This window comes from Trichechus manatus, unplaced genomic scaffold (assembly GCF_000243295.1).
Source record: "Trichechus manatus latirostris isolate Lorelei unplaced genomic scaffold, TriManLat1.0 scaffold00006, whole genome shotgun sequence".
NCBI lineage: Eukaryota > Metazoa > Chordata > Mammalia > Sirenia > Trichechidae > Trichechus > Trichechus manatus.
In genome coordinates this window covers 1,839,294-1,859,291 of record NW_004443942.1, presented here as the reverse complement: position 1 = coordinate 1,859,291, position 19,998 = coordinate 1,839,294, and the positions used below count along the sequence as shown (strand labels likewise).

General features: G+C 42.3%; 1 protein-coding gene across 1 annotated transcript in view; it reads left to right on the top strand.

Moving 5' to 3' along the window:
* The window catches only part of SBF2 (SET binding factor 2), a gene marked incomplete at its 5' end in the record, with an annotated part of 451,091 nt that extends 433,092 nt beyond the window's left edge, over window positions 1-17,999 (top strand). The window contains 8 exons of the mRNA XM_023736921.1: window positions 466-592; window positions 4,549-4,676; window positions 6,508-6,741; window positions 7,819-7,923; window positions 9,276-9,469; window positions 10,224-10,311; window positions 15,089-15,220; window positions 16,282-17,999. Of these exons, the coding sequence (XP_023592689.1) occupies window positions 466-592; window positions 4,549-4,676; window positions 6,508-6,741; window positions 7,819-7,923; window positions 9,276-9,469; window positions 10,224-10,311; window positions 15,089-15,220; window positions 16,282-16,380 (1,107 nt within the window). The remainder of the gene's footprint in view (window positions 1-465; window positions 593-4,548; window positions 4,677-6,507; window positions 6,742-7,818; window positions 7,924-9,275; window positions 9,470-10,223; window positions 10,312-15,088; window positions 15,221-16,281) is intronic.
* Window positions 18,000-19,998: the final 1,999 nt, after the last annotated feature.

Sequence of the window (19,998 nt, the reverse complement as noted above, 5' to 3'; positions counted from 1 at the left end):
TTCTTGCAGTGTTGTTGTGAAGATTAAACAAAATGTTTTAAACACCTAGCATGGTATCTGGTAAGGAGCCCTGATGGCGCAATGGGTAAGTGCTCGGCTGCTAATCGAAAGGTCCACAATTCAAATCCACTTGTGGCTCCACAGGAGAAAAGACCCAGCAATCTGCTCCCATAAAGATTTCTGCCTCGGAAACCCTATAGGCAGTTCTGCTGTGTCCTATAGGGTCTCTATCAGTCAGAATCAACTTGGCGGCACGCAACAACATGGTATCTGGCACATAGTAGGTATTCAAAAAGGCTAGTTCCCTTCCTATCTCCACTCATGGTAGGGAGTCAAGTATTTGTTGAATGAGTGACCAGATGGTCTCCTGTATATCTCAGGTTAGCATTCAGTGTCATAGCATTCCACCTTTTATTTGGTTCTTCTCACTTTTTTTTTTCTTTTTTTTTGCTTTGTGTGTTTCAGGTTCACAACCAGTATCCAACTGAGTTTGAATTCAATCAATATTACTTAAAGTTCTTGGCTTTCCACTACGTATCTAATCGCTTTAAAACATTTCTTCTGGATTCAGACTATGACAGATTAGAGCACGGTACGTGTTTCTATGTTTTTGTTTCATTTTGTTAGTTGTGTGTTTTTAATGAAAACTTCGATAAAGTAACTACCCCAGGTGTGGCAAGGACATTTTAAGGTTTTTCCCTGAACTACAAATGTAGAGTAGATGCAAATGAGTGCTCAGATTCTGAGAGTATATGTTCCTTTTAGTTCTTAGGGAAGGCAAGTGGTCATTTCTGTAGTTCTTTTATAAAATTAAACCTGTTTACTATTTTGAATATTCCAGAGTGGTATCACTGTTTTAGCAGGAATTTTTGATTCATAGTTTTTCCACCCCTGGTGGAAATAGAAAGGGTGCCTGCCCTTGGAGGCAGTGTGCATAGCAGTTAAGGCCATGGACTCTAGATCAAACAGACCAGGATTAAATACCAGCACTGCCAATCAATCACCAACTGAGTACTTCGGGTAGGTAGTTACCTCTCTGAGCTTCGTTTTCCTCATCTGTAAAATGTGGACAATAGTCCACATAGGTATATATTTGTAAATTTCTTAGTAAGCACTCAATAAATTTTAGACATCATTATTAGAATTTTTAATAGCAGTAGTAATTTTAAAGAATAGATTCTGAAAGTCAGTCTGTCCCTATGAAAATATTCTCCAAGGGGATTTTACATGATTACTTTTGTTGTTGGGTTTTTTTTGGGGTGTAGGGGATGGAGGGTGAGGATACACATAAATGTTTTTGTTAAGACAAGCAAACAAAAAACCAGGTATATTGTATGTACCTCAGTATTTAGAGAGGGCTCTTTTAGTGGCTAGAAAACATTTATTGATGTTCTGTTTAAAATCCGAATTCAGAAAATGCTGCTTCCCAGTGCATGCTATTGTTGTCTAGTAAAACATTTCATACTTTTCGTAAGGGAGGCCGCGCTGGTGAGACCATTTCCCGCCCTATTTATACTTCCAACCCTGTTGACTCATAAAGTTGTCATTCCACACATCATAGTCAGAAACCTTAATTTCTTAAGCACCCATGTATTGGGAAGGCCTTAAGTAGAGCTGATTACAGCTGTCTCAGGCCCGGTCTTTCATAGTGACTAAGGGGTGGGTCACCGTGTCAACTCAGCTTTACCACTGAAAGGAACAGTGTATGCAGACAGTATTAGCCTGAGAGAAGTACAGTGTTTCCCTGGAGTAGTTTTTTTGTTATTTTAATAGAGCAGTTTTACTGAGTTAAGCTAATAAGCAAATTATCTTAGCAGCATGCAGATATGACCAAGATCAAGGCTTTTTCTGTAGCAGAGGATGGCTATCTTCCTTAGCAAAGCAGCAAAGTCTAGTGCTGTGGTTCCCAGCCTTGACTAAATGTTACAATCACCTGGGAAGCTTTTAAAACTCCCACTGTCCAAGCAACACCCCCAGGCCAGTTAATCAGTATCTCTGGGGGTGGGACATCAATAGCTTTTAAGGCTCTCTGTAGGTGATTCCACTGTGCAGCCAAGGCTGAGAACCACCTAGTGCGGACAGCACTAGCTGTGGGTAAATCACTTCATCTCTCTGAGCCTCAGCTCCCTCTTCCAAAAAACTGAACAAGATACTTGCCCTGCCTATCACACGGGATTATTGAAAAGATTAAATAAAATGATATGGATAAAAGGGATATGTTTTAGTGTAAATATAAAGATTGTTGTGATTATTTGAAAACATAAGTATTTCCATCCTATGTCCTAGAGAGGTTTTCTCTTAAAATACATAGAAATGCATTTAGAATCTGAGAATATCAGAGCTGAAGAAACCTTAGGGTTCTATCCAACCCCCTCTCTGGACAGATGGGTGACCCAAGACCCAAGGACCACACACCTAATTGGCATTGAAAAAGCCCAGCTTCTGGTGATAGGGAACCCAAGGTTGAGTAAGCACAGTAGTGACATGTAGTCGAGTTCTTAACCATTGTCATAGGGCAATATGTGTACTAACTGTTTAATGAGAAACTATTTTGTTCTGTAAACCTTCATTTAAAGTGAGAATAGCAGCACAACTGGAAGAACATAATCGAAGTAACTGAGTTGTAGAAATTTTTGAAATGGTGTATCTTTGGCTATGTATATTTTCACCAAAAAGAAAAAAAGGGTCCTCCAAGGCCAAGAAGGGAGCGTGTTGACATGTCATGGGGTTGTTAACCAATGTCATAAAACAATATGTGTACTGACTGTTTAATGAGAAAGTATGTGTTCTACAAACCTTCACCTGAAGTAGAATTAAAAAAAAAAAAAAAATCATTTAAAAAAAAAAAAGCCCAGCTTCATGTCCCTAGTCCAGGCCAGGTTGCCTACTTGGGTCTGCTCCCATCATGCTTGGAAGGATGCACTAGTTCTCAAGCCCACACAGTAAGATACCAGTGAAACCTCATTTAGGAACAGCTGTGGTCACAACCCTCTGCCAGCCAAGACCAAGAATTGGAGACTAAGGAGTTTCAGCCACTGCTAGTGGAATTCGTCAGTCATAATTTTTAAGGTTTCATCAGAAAAGCCTAAAGACAATTAACTCCCCTGTGTCCTAGAAGATTAATATTACATACTGAAGATTATTACATACTGAATTATAGAGTTGTGATCTGACAGGACTCAAACTAGCTATCTGATGATTCCAACTGTTTTTTAAGGTGTATATGTTGCCCTAAGCCAGCCGTGTGGGTATTGTAAGAAAAGTCCCCTGAACTTGTCTGCAATCACCTGGTGTTGTCAGTGCAGAGAGAGAAAGAGACCTGCCCTAAGGCATGGAAGGCCAACCGTTGCATCATCTCTTCCTGCGTCAGTTTATTCTCCTCCTGTGAAAAGTGCCCAGAGCCTCTTTTAGTTGGGACTGACTTCCACATAGACCTTAAGTATAATCCACACCTCAGGGCCCCAGTGGAGGGATAAATGAGTGACGTAAAAAATCCATTCCAATCCCTAGATCAGTCTTAACATTGCACACTGCAATCACTTAGGAAACTAAAAATTACGACTCTTGGGTCCCATCCCCAGAGATTCTGATTTAATTGGTCTGAGGTGAGACCTGGGCATCGGAGTCTTTTAAAGCCCTAGGTTTTTCTAATAAGCAGCCAAGGTTGAGAACCACTCACTAGATCTTATAATTAAGAGAAAATATTATTTAGTCTTGGGGGCCCCACATATTGTAGATTTTATGCAACCTTGGGCTTAAAACATGCCTTTCTGACAAACTGGAAAAATCGTTGTTGACTTTTGACTGAGCCATTTCATTCAAAGCAAGCCAGCACTGCCAGGAGAGGTACCGTACCTAGCTTTTTGGAGAAATGCCTCCTGCCTTACCCTGACACATCTTCCTATTAAAAATAAAGTGGGCTCATGTGAGTACCACGATTAGATTGTTTGAAGGCTACAAACGGAGCATCAGAAAACCCCTGAAGTGCCTCCCTAAATACTTGTGTTATTAAGTCACCTAAGGATATAGACCACACCCTTCTGTCATCCAAAGTCTTTGTGCCAATGATTTGTGGTATATATAAACTACTAAACAAGAAAACACTTTAAATGGCTATATAACACATAACCAGCCACTTAAAAAAAGAAACAAAGTTATGTTTTTACTGTTTCATCAAATCAACTCTTAAGCCCCTCCATTTTCTCTTTTAAAATGTGCAGAATATCTCCTGGCAGAGTCCTCTGTGAATGTAGACATAGATACATGGAGGACAGGGACTAGAAGAGAGTTATGATATACTGCTAAAAGCTTACAAAAACCTTATCAGATGTCTCCTTCCATTTGGATTTGTTTTCATATAGCTGTGAAGCTTGTTCCTATTGTTAGCTTTGCAGTTGTCTTCTAAGGTTTCTGCACGTGTGTTACCGTTTCTAGAGCCATAAGGGACGTTCCACTTTTTCATCTAATATGTATATCATATTATCAGGCAAAATTTTGATCTATTTGCCTTTATTTTGTTGAATTTTTTGGATTTTTTTTTTTTTACAGGAACTTTATTTGACGATAAAGGAGACAAGCATGCCAAAAAAGGAATTTGTATTTGGGAGTGTATTGATAGGATACATAAAAGGAGTCCTGTTTTCTTTAATTATTTATATTCACCAATGGAAATAGAGGTACAGTAAGAAATCATTTATGTTTTATTTTCTGAATATTTTCTGTTAAAGTTTTCCTTTGTTTTAGTGTATATAAGCTGTTTAAACTTTTTCTAAACGTTTGACTAGGTTCCATACCACAGGCTATTTAAAAGTTTGAGACACTGGGTTTGGGTTGTGATGGAATGGAGATTAAGAAAATCAAAGCAAGGTAACTTTCCCCAGGAAAAAGAACTAAGAGAACTTGAAACCTCAATAGTTGGTATAATCTGAAAAATCTAAAGTACTTTAGAAAAGATTTCCTCAAGCCCATTTGGACCACAGCCGTGGAAGGACCCCTAGGAGAAGCAGGGATGTTTGGAGCCCAGGCCAAAAAAGGATGACATCTCAGAAGCAACTATGCTGTACCATGAGCCTGCATCTGAAATAGGCTTTCAGATGGAACAGACTGGTTCTGATAAGCAGTACCACCCTTAGTCAGGGGCAGAGGGGCCCCTGCCCTGGGCCTCCTCTCGCCACACTCCTGCTCGTGAGGCCGGAAGTCTGGGAAGCCAAGGTATTGTGCTTACCCAGAACCCATGTTACTGCATCTAAATCATGCTTCGGGTACCTTGAAATTCCTTGCCTAAATTTGAGCCCACTTACCAGGCTCAAATTAAGGGTTGCTATGAGTCGGAATCGACTCAACGGCAGTGGGTACCAGTCTGCTTCTCCAAGTCTGTCTCCCAAGCAGGGCTTCGAACTGGTTCATTCCAGTTTGACCCCCTGCTGAGAATTTGCCTTTCCACCCCAGTGTACTGAATCAAAATCTACATTTTAATAAGATCCCCAGGTAATTCTTGTATATACATGTCTTGGGCTGGGTTCTCCAGAGAAGCAAAACCAGTGAAGTATAGAGAGAGAAAGAGAGAGATTTATGTCAAGGAAATGGCTCACATGGCTGTAGAGGCTGGCAGGTACCAAGTCCATGACTCACATAGCTCAAGGGGCTGACAAACCCTAGACTGGCAGATAAGACAGCAGGCTGCTGGCTCACAGGCTGTGGAGGCTGACAGATCCCAAGATTGGCAGACAGTACAGCAGGCCAGTGGCTCAGGTCCCAGGAACAAGAGGTCAGATGACAATGAACCAGTTGCAGGATCCAGAGTAAGCAAAAGCCAGCGAGCTTTCCCAGAATGTCCATATATATTAGATGCAGGCCACACCCCCGAGAAAACTCCTCTTACCACTGATTGGCTGATCATATCAGATCACATCATGGAAGTGATTACATTATACCACAAAATGGAGAATAAGGATCACCTGGGGATCTTGTTAAACTGTAGACTCTGATTCAGTGTATCTGGGATGGAAATGTAAATTCTCAGCAGGTGGTCAAACCGGAATGAACCCATTCAAAGCCCTGCTCCCAAGCCAGTGGGTATACCCTAGGGCCAAAGGGTGGCCAAGAAGTAACTGATTGTGGAGGAGTGGACAGTGTTTGGCTCCATGGGCTCACAGCACAAGACAGAGCAGGGTAGGGAGAAAAGGAGGGCAGGCCAAGGACTGGGAGCTAGGATCAGTTCTCCCAGTGCCAACACTTTCTGGTGTGAAACTCTGAGGAGTCCACGAATTTTATTTGAATCTGGCTTTCCAGGTCATTAGGAAGTTATATTTGTCAAGATAGGAAAAACATATTCTATGTAGTTTATCTTGGTGCATAACATTTAAATATTTTGACATACGGTATTTGAACCTCCATTTATACTCTTGCCCTGGACCCTGCAAGTGTTAGGGGCTGGCCTGCCAGTAAGCTTAGGGTACTTTGCTTAGTCATATAGATGAAACTATATTTCAGAATTTTCTTTTACAGGCCCTGAAGCCCAATGTAAATGTCTCCAGCCTCAAGAAGTGGGATTACTACATAGAGGAGACCCTGTCCACAGGACCTTCATATGACTGGATGATGCTGACCCCTAAGCACTTACCCTCTGAGGACTCTGAACCTGCCAGAGGAGCTAGGCCCCAGAGCCAGAGGAGAACAGTGTGGCCATGCTATGATGATGTCAGCTGTACTCAGCCGGATGCTCTCACCAGCCTTCTCAGTGTAAATCAGCAGTGTGTAGATGCATACCTAGGGGCAGCATGGGCTCTGGGGGCACATGAGACCTCAGGAACCAGACTAAGCTAAGACTGGTTCACAGACTTCTGAACATGGATCTCCTTACTCTGGGCTAGCATTATAGGTACACTCCTAGAGTATGAGGAAACCAGCTTTGCTCCCTGGTGTCAATGAGGGGCAGGGCTCAGCTACTGGAAAAGAGGCTCAATAGAAGTACATTTCCATCATAATAAGGGAGCAATCAAGCAACTAGAATAATTTACACCCTCAGGCAACTTCCAAGCTGTATAGCTGCCCAAGCAGCCTGAGTCAGGCCTGGGCTATGGCTTTTGTGGGTGCTTTACTTCCTCTGGTCAGAAGTAGAGGTAGCTGATGGGAACTCTGCCAACCCTTCTGCAAGGAATATTTTGAAGTGAAACTATTCCTGGCAGTAGCCACCTTGATGAAAGCAGCAGCCCTGAGGAAAGAGTTTAAGCCCCAGTATGGCCAGACAGTTCCTGAAGAGTCTTCTCCCTCTGGTTTTCTGAACAGGAGTATCAGTGTTCACTCTTACAGAGGCAGCCGCTCAGATTGCCAGCTTTCCTGTCAGAAGGAAAATCCATTTCCTTGGGCATTTCTTGGTACATTCTTTCCACATCTGCTTTGAGTCCCCAGAGTTGAAGGGTTCCTCTGTCAGGGACAGACTTCTCATCTACCTCAGTTGTTAGGGGTTGGACATGGGCCCCAGTGCTTTCTCCAGTGGCCATCTTTTCCCAGGGGCTGCGCGAGGGTGAGCATGTTTGGGATACATATTTCATCTCTTACTATTTAAGTCATTCTATGAGAAAAGGCCTGGTTACAGGTCCTAGTAAATCACCGTTGCCACAGCGCGTCACACCTGCTAGAGCTCCCACACTGTCGTGGCTTGAGGAACCTCTGAGGAGCCATTTTTCACATTTCTTTAGCTGCTGTCTGGCCATGCTGTTCATCTGGGCCTAGTACGGAGGAGCTGTGGCTATGGGGCACATCCTGATTTCTCTGAAATACCAATCTGTCAGAAAACTCCTTTCCTTTACTTTGCAGGAAATTGAAAGATTGGAACATAAATTGAACCAAACCCCCGAGAAGTGGCAGCAGCTGTGGGAAAGGGTAAAAGTGGACCTTAAAGAAGAGCCAAGAGCAGACCATGTGAGTTGGCAAAGCCCGTTGAAGAGCTACTTCTGAGCTTTTTGAGGGTAATAGGTCAGGTGGGGCCCACTGCCACGGATGACAGGACCCAGGGGGACTTACGCCCAAAGGGCAGGGTGGAAGGGGAGAGGTCAAGCCCTGGGGGGTGAGAGCAGAAAGTCCCAAATGACTGAATATTTCCCAAGTGACTCACTACCACAGTGACATAGTACTAATGTTTCAGGGTCCTGTACCCAGGGAAATTACTGGGTTCTTTTCTATCTCAGTGCCCTCTGTGGTTTCAGCTGGTTCTCTACCATACAAGGGAGGAGGGGAATACAAAACCATGTTTGCTTTAGAAAAATAAGCAAAGTGATAAAAATATTTTACAAGGACAAAGGAGCTTTCTGTTGTTCACACCTCCTTTCTGTTTCTGATTTAAGAAACATTTATCAAGCACATAATATGTGCAAGAGACTATGCTTAATACATGCACACATTAGCATCCTATTTAATCTACCGTGGGGGGTGGTTTCCTATCTTATATGTGACATAACGGGTACAGAGAGATCACACAGCTAGTAACTGGTAGAGCGCTCCTGCAAATCCACGTCAGACTCTAAAGGAAACAAAAGGGAAATTAGGATGGATGAGCATTCTGAAGAGCTTTTTAGGAAGAAGGAGAGGTGTCGGCAGTGTCAGATGTCACAGGGAGGTCAAGGAGAATGGGGTAGAGAAGAAAACCTTTGACTTGGTAAGAAGGGAGCCTCAGGGACTGTGCCTCTTTCTTTCAAATGGCAATTCAGGAGCTGTTATCAGACAGGCCATAGGTAGATGATGCCTCAGTAGTTTTTTTCTTAGAAAAATAAAATCATTTATTGATTTTTTTTCTGATCATAAAAATGACATATACTTAATTTGTTTAAATAAGACAATACACAGAAAGTTATAAAATAGAAGATGACATTCACAATGTATAACCTATGCTGTCAAACTTGTTTTATCATTCTATACACATACATAATTTTACATAAAAGGGATTCACTATACATACTATTTTTAAATCTTTCTTTTTTACTTAACATGTGGCATACATGTTCTTTCTCTTGTCACTGTGTATAAATCAGCATCGTTTTTAATGGCTATCTAGAATTCCATTGTATAGAATACCATAATCCTTTTTGCCAGTCCTCTAATGACAGACATTTAGGTTTCCAGTTTTTTTTATAATAAACAGCTCCAGGATAAGCATCTTTGTATGTACATCTTTGCTTATTGGTCCAGTTTTTCCCTTAAGTTTCTAGAAATGAAACTATTGGATCAGTTTCTTAAAGTCTTTGTAAAGCTTTCCTAACTCCTGTTCTCTTTGCTAGCCCCAAAGACACACTTCGGGCTCCCCAGGAATTGTGTCTACCAACCTACCTTCCTATCAGAAGAGGTCCCTGCTGCACCTCCCAGACAACAGCATAGGGGAGGAGCAGAACGCCAGCATCCCTCCATCCAATGGAGTGGACCGGAGAGCCGCCACGCTGTACAGCCAGTACACGTCCAAGAATGATGAAAACAGGTAACAGCTGAGCCCTGCTGGGTGTGCTGAAAAGGCCCTCCCACCCTGCCTAAGGCTAAGCCACAGGCCCTTCAATAAGCTGGGCCTGTGCAATTCAGCCTTTTGAAAACTTGAAATGGATTTACTTTCAGTTCCTTTTTGGTTTTTATTTTGGGGGGTGGTGTTTATTTCTTTTTAGTTTTTATGCTTTAGATGGTTCTTTGAAGAGAAAAAAATCAAAATTACAGTTAAAAATAATGCCAAGAGGTTGTAGTTGTGTGTAACAGTCCTCATTGTCATTATCTCATGTATGCCAGATGTTTTGAGGAAATGTGTGTTAGCACTTTTTCAGTTGCAAACATCAGAAATCCAGCGCATGCTAACTGAAGCAAAAAGAAATTTACTGACATAAACTAGGAAAGCCAACAGCACGCTGTTTCAGACACTTCTGGATCTGGGGACTCACAGAGTCTCTTGAGGCTTCTGTCTTTTTCCTAGCTCTGCTTTCCCCTGTGTGTTGCTTAAATCCCAGTTTGGCACAAAAGATGGCTATTGATAGTTCCAAATCTCACAAACTTAGTCATCTCAGCAGAAAGAGGTAGTCTTTTCCCAAAAGTCCAGGAGAAAAATCCCAGAGAGACCTCTTATTTGTTCTTCTTGTATCACCTAGAAGAAATAGGGACTTGACAAACAAAAACAGCAGATGTCCCCTTTATAGCACTTTTAAAATGAAAAATCAAAATTAATTGTCCTCTCATCATTTCATTTATTCTAGGTCCTTTGAGGGAACTCTTTACAAAAGAGGGGCTTTGCTGAAAGGTTGGAAGCCCCGTTGGTTTGTTTTGGACGTAACAAAACATCAGGTAATACTGTCAAAACCAAAAGAAATTATTTTTCTCTAGGCTGATATCAGCCCCCAGCTTTGTGACCCTCAGCAGACAGCTTCCTCATACACAGACTACTTTCCTAGAGCCTCTCACATGCACCTTGTGGGGCTGCATCAGGGCCCCAGAATGTTCCTGAGCTGGAGCAGTAGCCTTCTGAGGGAAGTTCCAAAGTAGCTCTGCCTGGAATACTGTAGACAATGACAGTTGAGCCCAGAGCTTTAAGAGCCACAGAACCCTTCTTCTTAATGCCTGGATACCTCCTGCTGCCTGCTCTTACAGCCCAAGTCAGAGAAGACCTGAGGTTTTCAGCCCACTGCAATACCACATGCATATATAGAGCCTATGCCTGTGAGTCCTCTCCAGAAAACAGGTTACCTTTGTCCTTTCAGCATAAAGGATCCAGTCAAAACTAAGGACATTAGTTTATTAACAAACTTTATTGAATACCTCCTCTATGCCCATGACTGTATTGGTTACTGAACAAGGCATCGTTATCCCTCAAAGATGGCATCAACAGGGAAGTGGGTCCCGAAACATGCAGACTGCGATATGCTTGTCCAAACTTGGGATTCACCAGTGGGCAGATATTAGACTGGACCTTGCTGACCATGTCAGGAAATCTTTTACCCATTGTCACATTCTTAACTATTGCTGTAGCAGCACCCACAATCCCTTAGTGTCATCATTTTTGTTCCAGTGATCTCAGGGGAGCATGATCTCTACTCAGACCTCCAGCCCCTCTGCACCTTTCACTAGTGAGAGTTGTGTGGCCCATGTTCTGACTGCAGGCTTCGCCCCACCTTGTAACTGCCCAGTCGGCCTTGAGGCAGAGGATTGCACATGTTGATTCTCATTATATTCATCTATAAAAGGAGCCAGTTGAGAAAGACATGAACTCTTAGCCCTATACAATGCTCTGGTGGAACCTGCATCTAGAAGACACGAGTCTTTGTGGGAGAATATAGAGAAATTATTTTCAAATATACAAATAGAAGCCCTTTTTAGGGGGTTGTACTTTAGAATGATAATGTCTCTAAAATCATAGAGCCTACACTGTGTAGAAAAGTTCCATTAAACCACTAAATATAACATAGGAGAATGTCATAGTTTTTCTGTAATTTACAATTACATCAAATTATACTTGCATTCTTGCTGATCTTTTGGATTTCTTTAACACAAAAGGTATTCAGTTTTTCTATTTAACTCTGTTTATACTATGCCTGAAAGGAGAGACAGAAAAGTCTGAGGCCAGAACCACAATGACAGAGGCACCAGGCATGTTCCTGCCATGTACATTAGAAAGGAAAATCCACAGATTATGGACCAGTTAGGCTTTTTCAGAAGCAATCTCTTTAATTTTAAACAACATTTTTCTAATTTTTCTTGTTCCAAAAGTAATGCATGTTTATTATAACAAATTCAAACATTTCATAAAAATGTAAAAGTCTCCTGTACTCCCAGTTCCCAGAGATAACCACTATTAACAGTTTGGTACAGATTGCTCTAAATAATTTGAGAGCGTGTGTGTGTGTGTGTGTGTGTGTGTGTGTGTGTGTGTGTGTGTGTGTGTGTGTGTGTGTTTATTGCACTGAGGATTAAATTAGTTATACACATAAAGCAATTAGAACAGTACTGGCACATAGTAACCATTCAATCAAATGTTAAGCTATTTCTTATGTTTTTCAAAAATCACATTATACCTACATGGTATTTAGCAACTTGATTTTTTTACGTAACTTATCTTGAACATTTTTTTTCCTCTCAGTTCGTATAGATGTTCCACATGCTTTTTAAAAAGCCATATAGTATTCCATTGTATTGGTGTGGTGTCATTTAATTAACTAATGCCCCATTGAAAGAATGGTACGTCTTTTCCCATTTTTAGCTGATAAAAACAGTGCTGAAGGAAACATCTTTACACGTGTATCTTTGCATGCTTGTGGGAGTGTTTCTGTAGGATAAATTTCTAGAATTGGGAAAGATGTTCAGTAGGCATAAACATTTTAAATTTTATTTGATATTGCCAAATTGTTCTCCAAAGAGGTTCTAACAAATTATATTCCCATTAACAATATTTGAGAGTATCTAATGTCTTAACACTCTCATCAACCTGGATATTATCAGCCATTTTTAATATTTGTCAGTCTGATTGATGAGAAGCGAAATCTCATTTGATTTCATTTACTTTTCTTTGATCGGTGAGGCTTGATCATCTTTTCAAATATTAGTAGGTCATTTGTATTTCTTCTATGACTTGCCTGTGGAAATCCTTTGACTGTTTTTCTACTAGATTGTTGTTCTTTTTTATCAGTTTCTAGGAACTATATATTCCAAACATTAAAAAAAAAAAGTTGTCTTTGGTCGATTCCAACTCATTGGTGACTCCATATGTGCAGAGTAGAAATCTACTTCATGGGGTTTTTATAGCTGTGACCTTTCAGAAGCAGATCACCAGGCCTTTCTTCTGAGGTGCTCTGTGTGGATTCAAACCACCAACCTTTCAGTTAGTAGCCCAGTGCTTAACCATTTGCACCACCCAGGACTCCTTCTCAAATATTAACTCCCTTTTTATATATGTTACATATTTTTTACAGTTGTGAGTTAACTTATTTCATTTTATTTATTTTTAATAGGTAACAGGTATTTGTTTAAATTTCAAAAAAGTACGTAAGTTTTTTTTTTCCACCCGTTTTTCCCAGTCACCCACTTCTCCCTAAAGGTTATCGATTTCCTGTGTATTATTCCAGACATAGTGTAGCATATATGATACCTGTTGCCGTCGAGTCAATTCTGACTCATAGTGATCCCATAGGACAGAGTAGGACTGTCCCATAGGGTTTCCAAGGAGCAGCTCGTGGATTCTAACTGCTGACCTTTTGGTTAGCAGCCAAACTGTTAACCACTGCACCACCAGGCAAATGTATATAAATATTTGTTCCCCTACCTTTATACAAATGGCAGCATGCTATGCAGTATTCTGCATCTCGTTTGTTGTTCTTGTTTATTTATTTGATTCAAAACTATATTCTGGAAGTCATTTATATCAGAACATAAAGAGCTTGCTAGTTCATACTTGCTATTTTGGGGCCCTTTATGATTTCTCCTACTTTCTTGGGGATGTAGCTATGTCAGAAGTTGGCAGACTTTTCTCTTAAAGAGCCAAGGAGTAAATATTTTAGGCTTGTGGGCCATAGGGTCACTGTCACAGCTACTCAGCTCTGCCATTGTAGATAATATGTAAACAAATGGGCATGGCTGTTAAACCAATAAACTTTATAAAAACAGGCAATTGACCAGCAGCCCATCCCCTGAGGTATGTGATTAAAAATCTGTTTTATGTATTTTATCCAGCACTTCTAGCAGGAGAATTATCAGATTGTCTAGGCTACAAATCACTAGAAATGGAACCAGTTAACATTCTGTAACTCTCTCCAAAAAAAGTCTCTGATTTCTTTCAGAAATGTATCTAATGATAACCTATATTCAGACTTTTCTCTGCCGGTCCCTTAGCAAACCTCTCTGCCTGGCTTGTGGGAAAGCTCAATTTTATTCTTATTTAACCAGCTCTGTATTTAAGGCATCTGACTGATCTGATGTCATGCATTTTGAGTGTGGATGCTGCTGGTTTATCTTCTGCCTCTGCTAAGCAGCACTTTGAATAACTTGCCTAATTTCCTGAACTTGAACTTCCTTCCTACTCTGGGCTGGTAGCTTTTATGTCTAACAAAAGAGATATTAGATAAAACCTAGACATAAGTCACCACCATCTTTCCAGTTGGTGGGCATGGTCTGAATCGTCAAAAAGAATACATGTCCTAGCTTAGGCTCAAACCATGATTCTCTTTCCTACCTCTTCTTCTCCCTCCCCCTCACCACCATCAATGCCGCTCCTCTTCTAGCTCAGATTAAAGATCGATTCTCACAGACTCAAACGCAAATTGTTTTGTGAAAACTGCTAGCAGTGTTGCTGTCTTCTAACTGACAGGTTGTGGCTCTGACCTCGGCCTTCTAGATAGAGACGGTCAGACTCACAGACTGACAGGGCCTGAAAGGCTCTCCCCGACCTAGATCCTTCCCTTTCTTTACAGATAAGGCCCAGAGAGAGGAAGGGACAGAGAGGAAGGAACTTGCCCGGGATCATTCAGAGTGAATTCATTCACAACATTTATTGTCTACTCTTGTGTTCAGTTTTGGGACTAGAGAGATGAATGAGATACAGTGTGCCCTCGAGAGCTCCCCATCTGGTATAAAGTTAGACAGTGGGAGCTCAGAGACAGAGTGCAATCCTGTCAGTCCAGTGCTCTCCCAAGGAACCCTGCTGGCGCAGCAGTTAAGCAGTCGGCTGCTAACCAAAAGGCTGGCAGTTTGAACCTGCTCAGCTGCTCTACGGGAGAAAGACCTGACGATCTGCTTCCTTAAAGCTTATAGCCAAGAAAACCCTATGGGACAGTTCTCCTCTGTCACATGGGGTCATTATGAGTCGGAATTGACTCGACATACCCAACAACAACAATGTTGCTAGTATTTTCAAACTTGAAAACTATTCAGCACTTTCAAGCTTGAAAACTATTCAGCTTGACTCAGGTACAGTGCTCTCCCAACTGTAACCTGGCATAACCCCCCTGCATACACACACATATATACAGTTACAGACTTGTGTAGATACAGAGGAAAGTATTCAAATACAGTTTGAAAAGCCATGCTGTTTTCTCTTTCTGTGTCTCATATCCCATCTGTATCCTTTCGGTTCCAGCTGCGTTACTATGACTCGGGCGAGGACACAAACTGTAAAGGCCACATTGATCTGGCTGAAGTGGAAATGGTCATCCCTGCTGGCCCCAGCATGGGAGCCCCAAAGCACACAAGTGACAAGGCTTTCTTTGATGTAAGTGCATCTTACTTCTCCTACCCTGGCTCTGCCTACACTTGATTCCTTACAATCCATCCACCTCCAAGAATTCTGGGGACCTCAGAGCAATTGGTGGTGACTGCACATAGGTCACAGACCCTCTGGTGATAGGAATTGCTACAGAACTTGAGCTCGGCACTCTTGATCCACAAGCCTGACCTCTCTCCTAGCTCTCCAGATGTCTCAGACAGGCTGCACAGTGCTTTGCACAAAGGATTCCTTCAAAAGGAGTCCAACCATATGTGAAAGCAGATGAAATCCTTGTTAATGTTAGTTATTTCGGTCACCACCTACTTTCAAGAACAGATGCTACCTCCCTCTGTATCCAGTGGTCTTCTTGCTCAGCCATCAGCAAAAAGAAGATGGTCACACGTGCCAGCTGTCTGCCTTAACATCTTCAGCAGCCTTTAGTTGGGCCCTGGGGGATTTTATGGGCTACACAATAGAGGAAGACCTATCTAGTCCCTGGAGCCGAGCAGTGCTCTGGAGAACCATAGAGGAAGCAGGGCTTCATGAGAGGCAGAGGTCATCCAGGGCTCTGCTCAGGCCATGAATCCATTTCCCTGACTCTGGGCTTTCAGTGTGGTCCCAACTGAAGACTAGAGAAGGGGATAGAAAGGGGACACAAAGGCCACTTTCATCACAGCATGGTTGAATCTCAGGCTTCTCCTTGGAGCACAGGGAGCTGCCGTGACCCCTGCTTTGCTTTGGTGTGGAGTGTGGGAGTGGACAGAGGCTTTAGTTATGGCCATTCCTGACTCTCCCTTCCTCCTTAGTCAAGGAAAGCCCCAGAAGATGCAAAATAAGGCTCTCCTAGTGTGTCTTCTTTCTAGGCCAGAACCCTTCTATTAACATTCCCTGTGACTTTGGGGCTAGAAAAGTAAAGTGACTGTGAAGGCAGTAACAGTATGGCAGTGGAGGAGAGAGGGAAGACAGATTCCAGGGCAGTATAGGAATGGATTGATTTGCATACTTGTCCAAAGCCATAAAACAGCCCTGCCCTTCATCTATGGTATCTCTGTCATTTCGTTTTGTAGCTCAAGACTAGCAAACGTGTGTATAACTTCTGTGCCCAGGATGGACAAAGTGCCCAGCAATGGATGGACAGGATCCAGAGCTGTATCTCTGATGCCTGATGCCCGTGGTCAGTCCGAGCAGAAGAGAGAGATGGACTCATGCTGCCAGATAGAAAAGAAGAGCATGGAGCTGACAGCTTCCTTTCGGTTCTGATGAATCATCCCAGGGCCTGAGGCTCTCCTGCCCGGTCTTACCCAGTTCCCCTTTCAGCTGTAGCTGTGTCTACTTAACCTGCATGGGTGTGTCACACAGGTCTGGTCACGCGCCCCAGGAACTCCCTGTATCTTGCACTAAATTGTTCTAACAGGGTCTTAGTGATTAGGGATCAGAAGAATGCCTCCTGAGCCACTTGTCATCCATCTTCTAGGCAAAATGGCTACCACCGACTTGGGTCCTTCTTCTCAAGATCATGATTTCCTTGGAGAGCTTTTTGGCAAACAAGAACCCCTCCAAGATCACCCTACATGCTACATAGAATGGGTTTCCCATCAGAGGCCCTACTCTTACTGCCTGACCTTAGAGATGCTCAGTTCTCTGGTGCTGCCAAAAATTGCTTCCATAATCCCTGCTGTGCCCTTGGGGTTCACAGCAAGAGGCCTCGGTGCTCAGTGGCAGGCAGAGGGAGAGCACAGGACTATCCTGATGGAAAAAGATGGTCCAGGGAGTGATGCTGCAATCAATGACCAGGCCAGTGCAGGAAAATACTGCCTCTAGAACACTACATTCTCTAGACCAGAGGTGCTCTGAGGATTTAGGGCCTTGTGCTCCAGTGTTTTCTTCTGCTCCCTGTCAGCTTCCTACACAAAATAACATGCAAAAAGCTGAATGCACTAACCCACAAAACAAACACTTGCACTGAACTCCTAATGAAGGGAAGACGTTGGAAAGACAGAGGCCAGCCATTTATGACTACACAACACCTGCGACAGGTGTGTAGACTGGTCAGACCGTGGTGGGACTGGACACCCAGACACCACTGCTGTACAAGAAAAGTAAGAACTTTTAGATTTTCTTTACGTTTGATAACCTTGTGTTTGTTCAGCTTAGGATCTGATGAATACTGTTTGCTCACAGTGAACAGAAACAGCACCTCTGCTGTAGCCACTGGCGCCAACTGGAGTCATAGTAGCTAGATCATTGCATTTGTTTTGAAATGTTAATATGTTAAATATCAAACTAATATTTCAAAAATGTGTATATATGATTTCTATATTCTTGTTTTTCAGACAGTCTGCTTATAATTTAATATAAAATTAACTAAGCTGATTCGTAAGACTTTAGTAGTGAAACTATTCCCTTTTTTAAAGATAAAAAACCACTTTGTCTTTTTAGATTAAAAATAAATCAGATTTTTAAATTTAAAATTATCTGCACACTAGGAAATAGAACTGTGTTAATATATAAGAAATTGGGAGATAACAAGAATGAAGGACTTTTCTATCATTTTCATTTATAAATTGCCACCTGTGAAAATGGTTTTTGCACATTATTTGTATTTTCTTTGTATATGAAATAATTTTTTGTACTTTGTAAAATATGGAGCCCATTGTACCTTCAGCTATTTGAGACTGTACAAACACAGTGCTTTTGTAACTGGATTCTTTTAACGTTCATAGAGGCGCTACATGCCTTACCTTCACTAACCACCTTGAATTAAATTTATTTCTTAAGAAAAAAATCCCTCATTTACTGTGCAGTGAAGTTCATTTTGCAGTGCATGGCACTCAGGAGGGCCGCATGGGTTAGGTACTGCCCACACTGCTGCGGAGTTCAGGTTGGGACCTGCACCCAAGCTTCTGGTTCCTGCCGCCAGGCCCACCCTCTACTAAGACGTGCGAAGTTGTGCGAAGTTGGCTAAGTCATTTACGTCTTCTGGGTCATAGTTTCACCACTTTGGTATGTGGCAATTTGTGAAAATTTTAGCCATGAGGAGGTAAACTCTGGTTGGGTATCTGATTTTTCTGCCTCAGGCAATTGTTAAATAGCATAAAGGAACAATCAGTGATTGCAGTTCTGGATGACACTTCCTGTAGTTAAGCCCTTGGAGTTTAACTTTGGCCACATCAAGTTGTGCAGACAACAATGAATGCAAGTCTTCATCTCAGGGCTGAATCTCTAAATCCTACGACATCCAGGACTCCCCTCTGAGCCACATAGGAGGGCCCCCAACAGCCACCAAGACTCAAAGTGAGGTCAGGGACACCCTCCTTGAGCTTTCAGGTTTCCTCAGTCCATTAACCATCTCCACAACTTTCTGTGGGTCAAGACCCCTTGGCTGCCCCTCTGTCCCTGCCGGTCATTACTGGCATCACATAATATAGCCATTACAGCATGTTAGTTTTCCTCAGCTTTTTTTATTTCTTCCTCTACTATCTGCCAGAAAAACTCAGGCATTTCCACTTTGCTGAGTGTTGCCCATCACTTTTTCCAGACTTCGAAGAGCCACCCCAGCAGAGACTGCCCCGTTCCCTGATGTCCTAGCTAGACTATTAAATCTTGTGTCCCAAGAAAGTGCCCCCAGCTAAATGAATTCTCACTTATCCAGTCTTACATTTCAGCCCCCTTAATTGAGCACTCTCAAAGTCCAGTCCCAGGAGTACTGTCTTGGCTCCTACCAGAATGCATGTGTTGTAGGGGAAAAATATCACAAAGTTTAGTAAAGTAAAAAGAAAGTTTTATTCGGCATTATTCAAAAGGACAAAAGTGGGAAGCGGACAAGCATGCTGCCACAGCCATGTCTGGCCGAGTCCAAGGAAGGTCACAGAATCATCAGTATATATCAGCATCACAAAATGGGTAGAATCATTGAAAGCATCACTTTTTCACTGATTGGCTAGAAATCGTAATCTTACATTTTGAATCATCTTTCTTAATAATCATTGGTACGGGTTTCAGTTACGAAAGTCAGGAGCGTCTTCATTGGTCCAACAAATTCCTATTCACTAAATGTTAATAGAAAAAGACAAAAGGTGAGAAGTCCTTTGGGTTAGGTTTTATTGCCCTTTTGTGAAAACTTCCTTAAAATAATCTCTGAGATTGTCCCATCTGTTGTCTTATCTCAGCGCCCAGTTGATGTGTCTTTGTGAGTCTGTGAGGGCTCAGCCCCAGCTGGGTCACAATTCTCCATGCTCAAGGAGAGGGAATAATAACTCCAATATTATTTCCTAAATCACATGATGGTTAAACCTTATATTCTTTTGGGGTATAGTCTGTTTTCTCCCTTATCAGGCCCAGCATGTCCTCAGCCAGATGATTCTGGAATTCAACCCAATATCATCCTGCAGTCAGGAGAGAAGGTAGGGGCAGCTCCTGAGGTGGAGAGGGGGAGGACCTGTCGCCTGGTGTGGGTGAGGACTCTGTAGCACCATTCAGCACAGCAGAGGTGGTAGCTCTTCCTGGAAGGTAGGCCATCTCTGCAAGCCCAGGGAGGCAGCAGTATCAACATCCTCAGGGACATCCGTCCTAGTGGCTGTATCTCATGTTTCAGGGTTCCAGATTGTCCCTACCAGGACCCTGACCTTCACACAACTGCCTTAGTGAGCATTCAAACATCTCTGGAACTTTGCCCCTCTAACAGATCTTCAGCCTGCCACTCAGCTGTATCTGTTCTTCACAGTAAGAGATAAGGGCTCTTTGTAAGCGACTTAGCCAGTAACTGCTTGTTAATGGCTCTCGGT